This window comes from Thalassophryne amazonica, chromosome 11 (genome assembly GCF_902500255.1).
Source record: "Thalassophryne amazonica chromosome 11, fThaAma1.1, whole genome shotgun sequence".
NCBI classification, from domain to species: domain Eukaryota; kingdom Metazoa; phylum Chordata; class Actinopteri; order Batrachoidiformes; family Batrachoididae; genus Thalassophryne; species Thalassophryne amazonica.
The window spans coordinates 71,009,868-71,025,131 of record NC_047113.1 but is presented as its reverse complement, the minus strand read 5'-3'; the positions used below and the strand labels follow the sequence as shown (position 1 = coordinate 71,025,131).

The window sequence follows — 15,264 nt, the reverse complement described above, 5'->3', positions numbered from 1 at the left end:
TAGAGGAAGTAAAAGTCCGCAGGTTCACCTACGGAAACAAGGTTTCCGTAGGTGAACCTGCGGATCATTTACAATGGTTGTAAAAGGATAATTTACAATGGTTGTAAATGATCCTTTGGCGCCCCATGTTGGGCGCCAAATTGTAATATATATATATATATATATATATATATATATATGTGTGTGTGTGTGTGTGTGCGTGTGTGTGTAAAAGCAAAAACTAACCAGATACTGTTAGAATATGATTTAAACATTATAAAAAGAGTGTGCCACTTTTGTTTTGCATTCTAATGCCCTGAAATCCAAGATAGCTTCCATGATACAAAAACTGCATAAATGTGACATTACGATTGATATAAATCTGTTTCCAATATTTTCTTTCAGCATGGATTCCTTGTAAAACTGTATCAAGAGATAACTTCCCTGTGATGACTAATATTTTTATTTAGTGAAGTTTCAGACAGACTGACATCCTGAATTAAACATGGCAGGTCCAAAATTGATGTTTGAATGAAGTCAGTGGACGCAGTTTTTCCGAATTAGGTTAAAGTTCAAACATTTGGTGTATATATGTATACAAAGATATATTTTTGATGAAAAGGGTGATGGAAAGGGACGGAGTGAAATCAACTTTTCCGAATTACCTTGTCAAGGAAAATAAAGAGATAAATTATATAAAAGAAGTTGTAAATGAGTTTAATGATTATTTCTCAAAGGTGGGATCAAATCTGGTGGGAAATAAAACAAGTAGAAGATAAATTAAATACAATTGTAAATACAGTCAATAGTATTTTCCTTGACAATGTGGAAAAAGATGAAATAAGGAATATTGTAAAAAACTGTGTAAGCAAAAGATCATCTGACTATGAAGATTTAGACATGATGACTGTAAAAAGTATAATAGAAACTGTTATTGAACCATTCACTTACATTTGTAATCTGTCTCTGTCAACAGGAATTTTCCCAGACGAAATGAAAATTGCCAAGGTAGTCCCGTTATATAAAAATGGAGACAAACATAACGTTTCAAATTACAGGCCAGTGTCATTGCTTCCACAGTTTTCTAAAATTATGGAAAAGGTTTTTGTGACAAGGTTGGATAAATTCATTGAGAAACATCATATTTTAAATAATGCTCAGTATGGATTCAGAACAAAACATTCAACAGCTATGGCAATTATGGAATTAACAGAGAAAATATCAACAGCAATAGATAATAAGGATTATATGGTAAGTGTTTTTATTGACTTGAAAAAAGCTTTTGATGTTATCGATCATTCAAGATTGCTTCACAAGTTACAACAATATGGAATAAGAGGGATTGCACATCAGTGGGTAAAAAGCTACTTAGAAAATAGAAAACACTTTGTTCAGATAAATAATACTAAATCAGAATTGTGTAATATTATGTGTGGAGTACCACAAGGGTCAGTACTTGGACCCAAACTGTTTATTTTGTGAATATATCTAATGTACTTGGTAGCATTTTATTTGCTGACTACACAACATTATTTTACTCTGGATCAGATATACAGGAAGTAGCATAAGTGATAAATACAGAGTTGGAAAAAGTGAAATAATGGTTTGATATAAACAGATTGTCACTTAATCTTAATAAATCAAATTTCATATTGTTTAATGACAGAGTTAAAAAATATGGTGTCATTAAAATAGATGGAATGGACATTCAAAGGGTAAAAGAAACGAAATTTTTAGGAGTTATGATTGATGAAGATTTTACATAGAAGTCACACATAAATTACATGAAAGGAAAGATAGCAAAAGCCATTGCTGTTTTGCATAAAGTTAAATATTCATTAAATAGTTATGGATTATTAACATTGTACAATTCATTGATTGTTCCATATTTGACTTATTGTGTAGAAATCTGGGGATCAACATGTACAACTTATACACAACCTTTATTTATTTTGCAGAAAAGAGCTTTAAAAGCGATTGGCAACAGTCGATTTAGAGATCCATCTAATCCATTGTTTATTAAGTATAGGGTACTTAAATTTCATGATTTAGTTGATTTGAAATTACTACAAATAATGTACCAAGCGAATAACAATACCTTACCAATAAACATTCAAAATATGTTTGAAAAAAGAGTAAGTAGTTATAATTTGAAGGGCATAGAAGTCTTTAAAAAACCAAGATTCAGAACCAAGATAAAGGAACGGAGTATTGCAGTGAATGGTGTAAAATTATGGAACAACCTCAACAAAGAAATCAAAGAATCAAGGTTGTTTAAATTATTTTAAAAACATATTAAACTTGATGTATTTTGTAAGTATGAAACTATGAAATAGGTCAGTGGGCTGTGACCAGTGTTGCCACAGTTACTTTGAAAAAGTAATCCAATTACTGATTACTGATTACTCCTTGAAAAAGTAACTTAGTTACTTTACTGATTACTCACTTGTAAAAGTAACTAAGTTAGATTACTAGTTACTTTTTTAGTTACTTTCCCAGCTGTCGACAACAACCCACGTCAACATGACAATGATACCTGTTTTGCCAAAACTCACTTTATAGTCACCCTTTCTTGACTTCAATGAAAATAAATACTTGTTTTATAAAAAGTAAAATAAAGACCTCTTTCTTGACCTCATATTTAACTGTTGACAGCACTGTAACAGTAAAACTTGCAATTTCAAACCTACATTGTTTATAAATGTAACTATTAAATTCTAACATTTTTCTAACATTTAAATTCTCTCTAAACATTTTACTTGTCAAAATTATTATTATTTTAAGCAGTATTAGTAGTTGTAGTAAAAAACGGCTTCAAAACTGGATCTTTAATCTAGGGCTGTTGTAGGGGGAGCACATCCCTCCCCCACGCCCCCATCCCATCTGGATTCGCCCCTGCTTTGGCGTTTGAGCACAAAGAATGGATAACATTTATTTATGCAGAAAACATGACCAGATTTACAGGTAAGAAAGTTTTATTGCGTTTTCACATCATGTGGTCCTCAGAAAGAGAGTTTAGGTGCATTTGAGTGGAAAATAGTGTTAGTTGTTGATGCGTCGCGGAGGATCAGCTGTTTTTAACGACCAGATACAGAGCAGCTCAGCTCAGAATTCTAAATAAAGGAGGAAAAAAGTATAAAAATGTCTTTGTAAAGCTCAGTGCAGGTGTGCTGATCACCGCCCTTTAAGAGGTGAGGACGAGTCGAGCAGCTGCAAAAAACCGCGGATGAAAAGCTCACAGCTCGCTTAAAGTGGGACGTTCAGTCGAACCCCGACCTCCTGCCCACAGACCAAGTTTACTGCTGCTATGGACCCACAATGAAAAATAATAGTAACGCACAGTGACATGGAGAAGTAACTGTAATCTGATTACTGACTTGGAAAGATTAACGCGTTAGATTACTCGTTAATAAAAGAAGTGGTCAGATTAGAGTAACGCATTACTAAGTAACGCGTTACCGGCATCACTGGCTGTGACAAAGCCAAAAATGTAATCTGTTAATAATGTTTAGAATGTTTGACGTTTAAAATGTAATCTATTAGGGATGTAGTCTTTTAAATAATGGTTAAAATTAGGAAAGAAGTCGGTGGCATGTGACAAAGTCATAGAAATGCAATGATGTCGATTGATGATGCTTTGCAAGATTGTATTGTAAAAAAGGGGCAGAAATATATAAGGCTTGTTCTTCCAAACTGCTGCTTTTCATTCAATGGTTTGTAATGTTTTGTTAATTTTGCTTTTGCTTTTCTGTTTTTTCTTTTAAATGAATGAAATAAATCCTCAATAAATAAATAAAATAAATAAATATTTTCTTTGTATTAGCAGGAAACAAGTACCCACAGCAACTATAACCAGGATTTAGGATTTTGTACTTTACTTTATTTGCCAGCTGAGCAGCAAACAAGCAGATTATACAAACTACTTGGCGTGTTACCCGTGGAGATCCACAAGCTCTAGACTGGGTAGTGTTTATAAAAAAAAGTAGCTGTTCATTTTTCAAGGGTGGTAATAAATTATGCAGTTTCTATAGTGAGTTGGAATGGCGTGTGAGTCCAGAATGTTTTTAGAACCTTAGACCTCAACAATTTTTAGAAGAATTCAACCTTTTTATGTAATGTTAATTATGTAATGTAATTACGTAATACGATGATTCCATTGGTTTCTTTGTGTCAGAAAAACCTATATTTAGATACTCTGTAATTATATATTGTGTGTTAGTACAGATATTTCATTATAGTTAAACAGAGGCCATTTTGGACACCATCTTGGATTTTGGATCTTTAGAATGTGAAGAAAAATGGTACCCTATATTTGTTTTCTAAAGCTTAGCATATCTTCTTTCAAAATCAAGTGTGTTTTTGCTTTTACCCAACAAACAAACAAACAAACAAACAAACACAATATTACAAATGATCCTACACTATACATACATTTAGTCATCATCAAGACTTGGACATTTATTCATCTGCAAAAAAATGTTGGCATCTCAAAACACATCTGTCCAATGACCTCATGTTTCCAGTTACCCGCTACTGATTCCTTTTATTCATTGGGAGCTTTTTCCAGAATCCCAACAACTATGCTCAAGTCAAACTATGGGCATGCTATGGTGTCTACGGTTACACATCGGTTTACACGCCCAGTACTTTACACCACCAAACCAAACGCGAGGTCAAATTCATTGGAGAAGTGTCACTTTCACCTCTCCAATTGTAACTGGTCGCACTATAACATGAATGAATGAATGCAAAAATGTTTAAGCGCCACAGTGCAGCATGCCACTAGCAAAACATGCATCAGCATTAGCAAAACATAAAAGCATTTGCAGAAAAAACATTGGCAAGCCTTTGCAAGTATACAGTGCATCCGGAAAGTATTCACAGTGCTCCCCCTTTTTTTTGTTTTATAACATTTTGTTATGTTAAAGCCTTATTCCAAAATGTATAAAATTAATTTTTTCCTCAAAATTCTACACCCAATAACCCATAATGACAACATGAAAATGCTTGGTTTTTAAGATTTTTGCAAATTTATTAAAAAATAATACCCCCCCCCCCCCCCCCCCCCCCCCCAAGAAATCACATGTACATTAGTATTCCAGCAGGTGTTATCAGGCCTTCAAAGCCCACACCACAAGGTTGAAAAACAGTTTCTTTCCTAAGGCCATTACTGAACTGAACAGACATGCACAAGCTCCAGTCACAAGAACTGCATTGCTCTAGTCAGAACAATATGGGACATGTGTAATATCAAATCAAATTCAAATCAAATCAATTTTATTTATATAGCGCCAAATCACAACAAACAGTTGCCCCAAGGCGCTTTATATTGTAAGGCAAAGCCATACAATAATTACGGAAAAACCCCAACGGTCAAAACGACCCCCTGTGAGCAAGCACTTGGCAACAGTGGGAAGGAAAAACTCCCTTTTAACAGGAAGAAACCTCCAGCAGAACCGGGCTCAGGGAGGGGCAGTCTTCTGCTGGGACTGGTTGGGGCTGAGGGAGAGAACCGGGAAAAAGACATGCTGTGGAGGGGAGCAGAGATCAATCACTAATGATTAAATGCAGAGTGGTGCATACAGAGCAAAAAGAGAAAGAAACACTCAATGCATTATGGGAACCCCCCAGCAGTCTAAGTCTATAGCAGCATAACTAAGGGATGGTTCAGGGTCACCTGATCCAGCCCTAACTATAAGCTTTAGCAAAAAGGAAAGTTTTAAGCCTAATCTTAAAAGTAGAGAGGGTGTCTGTCTCCCTGATCCGAATTGGGAGCTGGTTCCACAGGATATGATATAATATGGGACAAGTGCAATATGGGACTAAGATAATGTGGGATCAGTGCAATACGAGGCTTATGTCTGTTCGGGGCAGTGCAATATGAGACATATGACTGACTGGGATGGTGCAATTTCGAGGTTTCTGAGCTCACCTCATTAACCCCCCCCCCCACACACACACACAAATCTCCTGATGTTCTTAATATTTACTGAGATGTGGATGTGTGGGCATGTGAGAGTGTGTAGGTGTAGGTAATTTATGTGCGAGTGCGAGCATTGTTTTGAGGATGCACAAGCAAATTTCATTGTGCTGTTTTACTGTGCAGTGAAAACAAAGGTGATTCTGATTCTGAATCAAAGCCATTGCCATGAAGCTCAAAATTGAGCTCAGGTGCCTCCCGTTTCCACTGATCATCCTTGAGATGTTTCTACAGCTTAATTGGAGTCTACCTGGGGTACATTCAGCTGATTGGACATAATTTGGAAAGACACACACCTGTTTACATATAAGGTCCCACAGTTCACAGTACATGTCAGAGGACAAACCAAGCGTGAAGTCAAAGGAATTGTCTCAAGGCACAAATCTGGGGAAGAGTACAGAAACATTTCGGCTGCCCAGTGAGCACAGTGGCCTCCATCATCTGTAAATGGAAGAAATTTGGATCCACCAGGACTCTTGAGAAGGGCCTTAGTCAGGGAGGTGACCAAGAGCTTGATGGTCACTCTGTCAGAGCTCCAGCATTCCTCTGTGGAGAGAAGAGAACCTTTCAGAAGGACAACCATCTCTGCTGCGATCCGCCAATTAGGCCTGTATGGTAGAGTGACCAGATGGAAGACACTCCTTAGTAAAAGGCACGTCAGCCCACCTGGAGTTTGCCAAAAGGCACCTGAAGGACTCTCAGACCATGAAGAACAAAATTCTCTGCTCTGATGAGACAAAGATTGAACTCTTTGGTGTGAATGCCAGGAATCATGTTTGGAGGAAACCAGGCACCATCCCTACAGTGAAGCATGGTGGTGGCAGCATCATGCTGTGGGGATGTTTTTCAGCAGTAGGAACTGGGAGACTAGTCAGGATTGAGGGAAATATGAATGCAGCAATGTACAGAGACATCCTGGATGAAAACCTACTCCAGAGTGCTTTTAACCTCAGGCTGGGGCGACCAGTCAGTCTTTCAGCAGGACAAAAGCCCAGACCAGAATCCGACTGAACATCTCTGGAGAGATGAAAATGGCTGTGCACCGATGCTCACCATCCAAACTGATGGATTTTGAGAGGTGCTGCAAAGAGGAATGAGCAAAACTGCCTAGAGATAGGTGCACCAAGCTTTTGGCATCACATTCAAGAAGACTTGAGGTTGTAACTGCTGCCAAAGGTGTATCAACCAAGTATTGAGCAAAGGGTGTGAATACTTATGCACATATGATTGTTTATTTTTTGTTTTTCATTTTTAATAACTGCAAAAAAAAAAGTATTTTTTCACATAGTCATTATGGGGTATTGTGAGTAGAATTTTGAGGGAAAAAATAATTTACTCCATTTTGGAACAAGGTAGTAAGATCATAAATTGTTGAAAAAGTGAAGTGCTGTGAATATTTTCTGGATGCTTTACAACCATGCAGATTTAGAACACATCAGCAGGACTAATGTACTCTCTGCTTCTCTTTTTCTTTCAAGCTTTTCATTACTTTCAGTGATAACTGCTGTCATCATATTTCACTGCCACCATTGTGGCTCTCTGTTGCTCCCCCCCACCCCCCATTCTAAAGCCCCAGCAGCATGGACTGACATTAAAATAACTCTACTCTGAAGGATTAGACTGCATACATTGCTAAAAAGAGGATATGTTCTTCTTCTTTTTTTTTTTTTTTACATCTTTTGAAGTATACTGGCACCCTCAGTCATCACAGCTGACTGTCACCAAAAATGTGATGGCACTTTTCTCGTTTTGGAAAAAACTGTTCCCACACAAATGAATTGAAGCCCAACTGAAGCTGGGCTTTCACATTTCAATACAAAAGATTTTTTTTTTGCCGGAATTTATTTCCTTTTGTGCAGCGTCACGGCTCACCGATGGTGCAGTGTTCGCCAGTCCAGCCCTGATGGCAGTCACACTTGCCCTCTCGACAGATGCCGTGATCAATGCAGCGTGGGTGACAGTCCCTCTGCTCACACTCCGGACCAGTCCAGCCTTCTTCACAGTGACACACTCCGCTGAGGCAGGATCCGTGGGGGCCGCAGTCCACCACACACACCTCTGTTGCACAAACACAGAAGTGTTGCATCAGTAATGTGAAAAGACCTTTTTTCAACCCTGTTCTCACTCCGACAGACGCATCTGCTGCTGACAGTTGCACCAAGTGTTGGCTCCTTTGCTTAAAGTGCACAATATCACTTGTCAAAACAGATATGAGATGTATATTCTTGATTAGCATTTCTCCATTTCTGCAAAATAACTGCAAATGTGATTTCTATTCCAGGTATAGTGGTTCAGGTAAACTGAAGAGAATGTCTCTGGGGAGGGAAAAATGCTCCTACACACAATTCTTCTCAAAAGTGACTTGGAAATGACACAAACCCACTGAAGCAAAGCTTTACTGGAGCGGCAGCTTCTTTGTTTCTTTTGTTGTTACCATTTTCCCTTCATTTATGAACCTTATCAGACTTATAATGACACAATTCTTGTAATGTGCGTAGAATGGCACACACAGCTCAATGGACTGTATGTCTATAGCACTACATTTCTTTTAGACACACAAAGCGCTGGGCGAATGTGAGACCTCATATTCATCTAATCACACACACACACACACACACACACACACACACACACACACACACACACACACACACAAACAAACGGGCTGCAATTAACGACTATTTTCATCATAGATTACTCAATCAATAATTTTCTGGATTAGTTGTGAGGGACAAAAAGTTGATCAATGTCATCCGGAGCTCAAGAGGTCACCTTCAAATGTCTTGTTTTGTCCACAGGATATTCAAGTTACTGCCAGACACAATTAAAGCATCTTGAAAAATAAGTAGGTGAAATTCAACATGGATTTTTTTTTTAATGATTAAATCAATTGTCAAAATAGTTGTCAGTTAATTTAAAAGTCAATAATTGTTCCACTATTTGTTGCAGTTCTAACACACACACACATACGCACACGCACACCTATGTCAGCATGCTACCACGTAAAGTGCTTAACGGCACATGGGGAACAATTTAGGGATTAAGGACATTGCCAAGGAGACCTGAGTGATGTCTGGCAGAGACTCGAACCACAACATTGACCTCTTGAATCAGCTGACATATGAGGCCTTAAGAGTTGACACTTGGACAAAATGGAAACCCCAGTTATGTTTGATGGTTTCCATCCTTCTGTTGGCTGATCCCATTTGCTAGGAGTTGAGGCAACGGATCCTGCTTGGATCTGTACGTTGATGACCTTCCTGATGCACAGGTGTACTTTGAACCCGGGACTGTCTTGTTGTGAGGCAGACCACTATGGCACTACACTTTATACTGCTTACTCTGTTTAAAATTAAAGTGGTGATTTCAGAGTTAAATCTTCCTCTACAAAACCTCATAAAAAAACCCTATATATTATATACAGTAGTGTTCAGAATAATAGTAGTGCTATGTGACTAAAAAGATTAATCCAGGTTTTGAGTATATTTTTTATTGTTACATGGGAAACAAGGTACCAGTAGATTCAGTAGATTCTCACAAATGCAACAAGACCAATCATTCATGATATGCACACTCTTAAGGCTATGAAATTGGGCTATTAGTAAAAAAAGTAGAAAAGGGGGTGTTCACAATAATAGTAGCATCTGCTGTTGATGCTACAAACTCAAAACTATTATGTTCAAACTGCTTTTTTAGCAATCCTGTGAATCACTAAACTAGTATTTATTTGTATAACCACAGTTTTTCATGATTTCTTCACATCTGCGAGGCATTAATTTTGCTGGTTTGGAACCAAGATTTTGCTCATTTACTAGTGTGCTTGGGATCACTGTCTTGTTGAAACACCCATTTCAAGGGCATGTCCTCTTCAGCATAAGGCAACATGACCTCTTCAAGTATTTTGACATATCCAAACTGATCCATGATACCTGGTATGCGATATATAGGCCCAACACCATAGTAGGAGAAACATGCCCATATCAAGATGCTTGCACCACCATGCTTCACTGTCTTCACTGTGAACTGTGGCTTGAATTCAGAGTTTCGGGGTCATCTCACAAACTGTCTGCATCCCTTGGACCCAAAAAGAACAGTTTCACTGTCATCAGTCCACAAAATATTCCTCCATTTCTCTTTAGGCCAGTTGATGTGTTCTTTGGCAAATTGTAACCTCTTCTGCACGTCTTTTATTTAACAGAGGGACTTTGCGGGGGATTCTTGCAAATAAATTAGCATCACACAGGCCTCTTTTAACTGTCACAGCACTTACAGGTAACTGGAGTTGATCAATGGGTGAGTCTTTGCCATTCTGATTATTCTTCTATCCATTTTGATGGTTGTTTTCCCTTTTCTTCCACGCGTCTCTGGTTTTTGTCCATTTTAAAGCATTGGAGATCATTGTAGATGAACAGCCTATAATTTTTTTGCACCTGCGTATAAGCTTTCCCCTCTCCTATCAACTTTTTAATAAAACTACGCTGTTCTTCTGAACAATGTCTTGAATGTCCCATTTTCCTCAGGCTTTCAAAGAGAAAAGCATGTTCAACAGGTGCTGGCTTCATCCTTAAATAGGTGACACCTGATTCACACCTCGATCTCATTGACTGAATGCCACACTACTATTATTGTGAACACCCCCTTTTCTACTTTTTTTACTAATAGCCCAATTTCATAGCCTTAAGAGTGTGCATATCATGAATGCTTGGTCTTGTTGGATTTGTGAGACTCTATGAATCTACTGGTAACTTGTTTCCCATGTAACAATAAGAAATATACTCAAAACCTGGATTAATCTTTTTAGTCACATAGCACTACTATTATTCTGAACACTACTGTATATATATATATATATATATATATATATATATATATATATATATATATATATATATATATATATATATATATACATACGAGGTCTGTTACAAAAGTATCGGACCTTTTTATTTTTTTCAAAAACCTGATGGATTTGAATCACGTGTGCTTGCATGAGCCAACCTTGAACCTTCGTGCGCATGCGTGAACTTTTTCACGCCTGTCGATTGCATCATTTTCTGGTAAGCAGCCTTTGCGTGGGACGTGTGTTGTGTGCTCAGCAGATTTTCATTTCAAGGAAAAAGACAGAATGACTGGAGCAACACCGCATCAAATTTTGCCAGAAACTGGGCAACAGTCAGGTGGAAACCATTCGGAAGATTCAGACGGCTTTCGGTGACTTTTCAGTCGTGAGACTAACCGAGAAATTGTGGAAGAGGTGAACATGTCACAGCCTGTCTTGTGAGACTTCAACACAAAGGCGCTTTTGCTCCGCCATTGGCAGCTTCGTGCTGAAGCCATCGGCATGATTTTCACCGCCACTCTTTTCATGGCCAAATCTTCTGTCACAGTGGAATGTGCCAAAAAAGTGCTGATGTCTACCTCTTCCGCAATTTCTCAGACAGTCACATGACCATTCCGCATCACCACAGCGTTCACTTTGGAAATGATCTGGACATTTCTGCATGTTGATGGCCGACTGTTGCGTGGCTCGCTCTCCACTGTTGTGCAGACGACTTTAAACCAGTTGTACCGCTCCTCAATCTGTGTGATGCCCATAAGATCGTCACTGAAAGCCGTCTGAATCTTCCAAATGGTTTCCACCTGGCTGTCGCCCAGTTTCTGGCAAAATTTGATGTGGCGTTGCTCCAGTCGTTCTGTCTTTTTCCTAGGAATGAAAAAACAACGAGCGCACGACACACGTCCCACACAAAGGGTGCTTACCAGAAAATGATGCAATCGACAGGCGTGAAAAAGTTCACGCATGCGCATGAAGGTTCAAGGTTTGCTCATGCAAGCACACGTGATTCAAATCCATCAGGTTTTTGAAAAAAAAAAAGGTCAGATGCCTTTCTAACAGACTTCGTATACATATATATATATATATATATATATATATATATATATATATATATATATATATATATATATATATATATATATATATATATAAACACACAGTGGGGACAAAAAAGTATTTAGTCAGTTCCTGATTGTGCAAGTTCTCCTGGAAAAATGAGAGAGGTCTGTAATTTTCAACATAGGTAAACTTCAATTATGAGAGGCAAAATGAGAAAAAAATCCAGAAAATCACACTGAGCTACATGGAGGAATGGGCCAAAATACCAGCTACAGTGTGTGCAAATCTGGTGAAGACTTACAGGAAATGTTTGACCTCTGTCATTGCCAACAAAGATTATGTTACAAAGTATTGAGCTAAACTTTTGTTATTGACCAAATACTTATTTTTCACCATAATTTACAAATAAATTCTTTAAAAATCTTACAATGTGATTTCCTGAATTTTTTTTTCTCATTTTGTCTCTCATAGTTGAAGCGTACTTATGTTGAAAATTACAGACCTCTCTCATCTTTCTAAGTAGGAGAACTTGCACAATCAGGGACTCACTAAACACTTTATTACCCCACTGTGTGTATAAATGGTAAATATTATTCTTCCTGCAGACGGATTTTACAAAGTTGAGTGATTTTAACCTTGGACCATTTGATCTCAATGCACACACCAAGTTTGGTGCCAATGGGGTACAAAAAATGTTACTGTGTTCACAAAATTCTTACAAGGTACAGTAGAGTGACCTTGACATTTGACATTTGATCCCAAAATCAACTAGCTTCTTGGGGTCACTATGTCAAATACATATACTAAGCTTGGTGACAGTCAGACCTGCACAACTGAACATATCTTGCTCACAAGTGAAATTTTGCATGACCAACTGAGTGACTCTGCACGGTGCCTCCACCAGTGGCTGCATAGTGGGAAAAACAACAAATGTACACACTTTGTAACTCACGAAATTAAAAGGGCACATAATGAGGACAAACTCTCAAATCTGGAGAATGCAGATGTACCCAATCAGTCTAAATCATAACATTATTATGCCTATGTAATAAAAAAATTAGACTTGCCTCCAATTTACGGGTTGGATGATGGAAAAATTAGGAGCAGGTGACGTGTCCAATACTTATTTTACTCGCTGTATGTGTCATTGTGAAAAGACATGGCCCTTTAAATATGCCTGCTTGTCAATTTCTTTTATTTCCAAAGCCTCGACCTGGTGGCCAGTACTGTACTATCGATATGATGTGAAGAAAAAACAAACCAAAAAAAGCTGCTCCTAATGGATGGTCCAAGTGTTGGCTCTTTTGCTCAAAAGTGCACAAAAAAGTTTGCCAACTCTACACTGAGGATATTACTTGACAAAAACACAGACATTTGAATAGAAATGCATTTTCCTCACTTAGAATTATTCTGAAATGAACATTAAAAAGAACCAATTCTATTTTTGCCAAATAGCCTTCAATGTGAATTTTATTCTTGGCGTCGTCGTTAAGAAAAACCGAAGGGAATGTAAAAATGCAGTGAGCCACAATTCTTTTCAAAAGTCATCTGAAAATTACAGCAATCCACTGAAGCAAAGTTTTAATGTTGAAGCAGCTTCTTTGTGTCTTTTGTTTTGACCATTTCCGCTTCATTTATGAACCTCATTGGACTTAAAATGACACAACTCTTATACTGTAGCGTGTGCAGCTGAACGCACGGCATTTCAATAGCATTTTTCCATCCGATTGAGACGCTCAAAGCGCTTTATAATAATGCCTCACTTTCTTTCACATGCACACACCATGCAGAGTTTCACACTGAGAGGGAGAGACCTTGCCCAAGTGATGGTTGATGAGGATTCAAACAGTCATTTTGACCTCTGGAATCACTGGAGAAACCTCAGTTGACCTTTATTCGGTTTCAGTCCTTCTTTTGGCTGCTCCCACTTGCAAGAATTCGTCACACTGGATCCGCACATTAATGACCTTCCTGATGAAACTCCAGATAGATAAGCAGAAGGGTCTAGGGTGAACTTTGAACCCTGGACTGCCCTGCTGTGAGGTTAACCACTGCAATGAACGACTTTCCACTTCGAGTTTCCACTTCACCAGTATTAACAAAATTTCCATTTCAGTGGGTCAAATCCTCCTCGACAAAAAAAAAAATAAATAAAATAAAATAAAATAAATTTCAAAAATGATGCAAACCTCAGGGCCCTTCAAAAGACCTCTAGCTGGATATGAGAGGTTACAGTAAGGCCAGAATATTTCACTGGTCCACTTGGTTTCATGCGGCAGAGTAAGTCCCAAGTCAGGGGAGGTCAAAAACTTTATTCAATCTAATCATGTTCAGTTCTGTTGTAATGCCAAAGATGTTAATGTATACAATACTCAAGCGGATCCGAGCCGGTCAGCGTGAGTGTTGATCATGTAGTTTCTGATCATCAGTGAAGGTTTTATTTTTAGTATTGTGCAGATGAGCAGTGTTGTGCAGACATAGTTTGAGAATTATAATGCTGTACTGTGTGCAGGGGGTGTGTGTGTCAAGGAAAATTCATTTGGTTTGTTGGTGTAGGATTTTTTGCATGCTTCAACTGCATTGTTTGTTATGATACAGTGCATCTGTAAAGTATTCACAGCACTTCACTTTTTCACATTTTGTTATGTTAAAGCCTTATTCCAAAATGGAGTAACTTCATTTGTTCCCTCAAAATTCTTCTCACAACACCCCATAATGACAACATGAAAAAAAGGTTTTTAGAAACAATAAAAATAAAAAATAAAGAAATCCAATGTACTTAAGTATTCACACCCTTTGTTGACACACCTTTTGTGGCACTTACAGCCTCAAGTCTTCTTGAATATGATGCCATAAGCTTGGTGCACCTATCTTTGGGCAGTTTTGTCCATTCCTCTTTGCAGCGCCTCTCAAGCTCCATCAGGTTGGCTGGGGAGCGTCGGTGCACAGCCATTTTCAGATCTCTACAGAGATGTTCAATCAGATTCAGGTCTGGGTTCTTGATGGGCCACTCAAGGACATTCACAGAGTTGTCCTGAAGCCACTCCTTTGATATCTTGACTGTGTGCTTAGGGTCATTGTCCTGCTGAAAGATGAACCGCTGCCCAAGTCTGAGGTCAAGAGCACTCTGGAGCAGGTTTTCATCCAGAATGTCTCTGTACATTGTTGCATTCATCTTTCCCTCAATCCTGACTAGTCTCCCAGTTTCTGCTGTTGAAAAACATCCCCACAGCATGATGCTACCACCATCATGCTTCACTGTAGGGATGGTGTCTGGATTCTTCCAAACATGATGTCTGGCATTCACACCAAAGAGTTCAACCTTTGTCTCATCTGAGCAGAAAATTGTGTTTCTCATGATCTTAGAGTCCTTCACATGCCTTTTGGTAAACTCCAGGTGGGCTGTCAT

At 38.3% G+C, this 15,264-nt stretch overlaps 1 protein-coding gene across 1 annotated transcript in view; it reads right to left on the bottom strand.

The window, feature by feature from the left end:
- The window catches only part of si:dkey-237h12.3 (teneurin-3), a 515,809-nt gene that overhangs the window by 154,160 nt on the left and 346,385 nt on the right, over positions 1 to 15,264 (bottom strand). Inside the window, 1 exon segment of the mRNA XM_034182118.1 lies at positions 7,832 to 8,017. Within this exon segment, the coding sequence (XP_034038009.1) occupies positions 7,832 to 8,017 (186 nt within the window).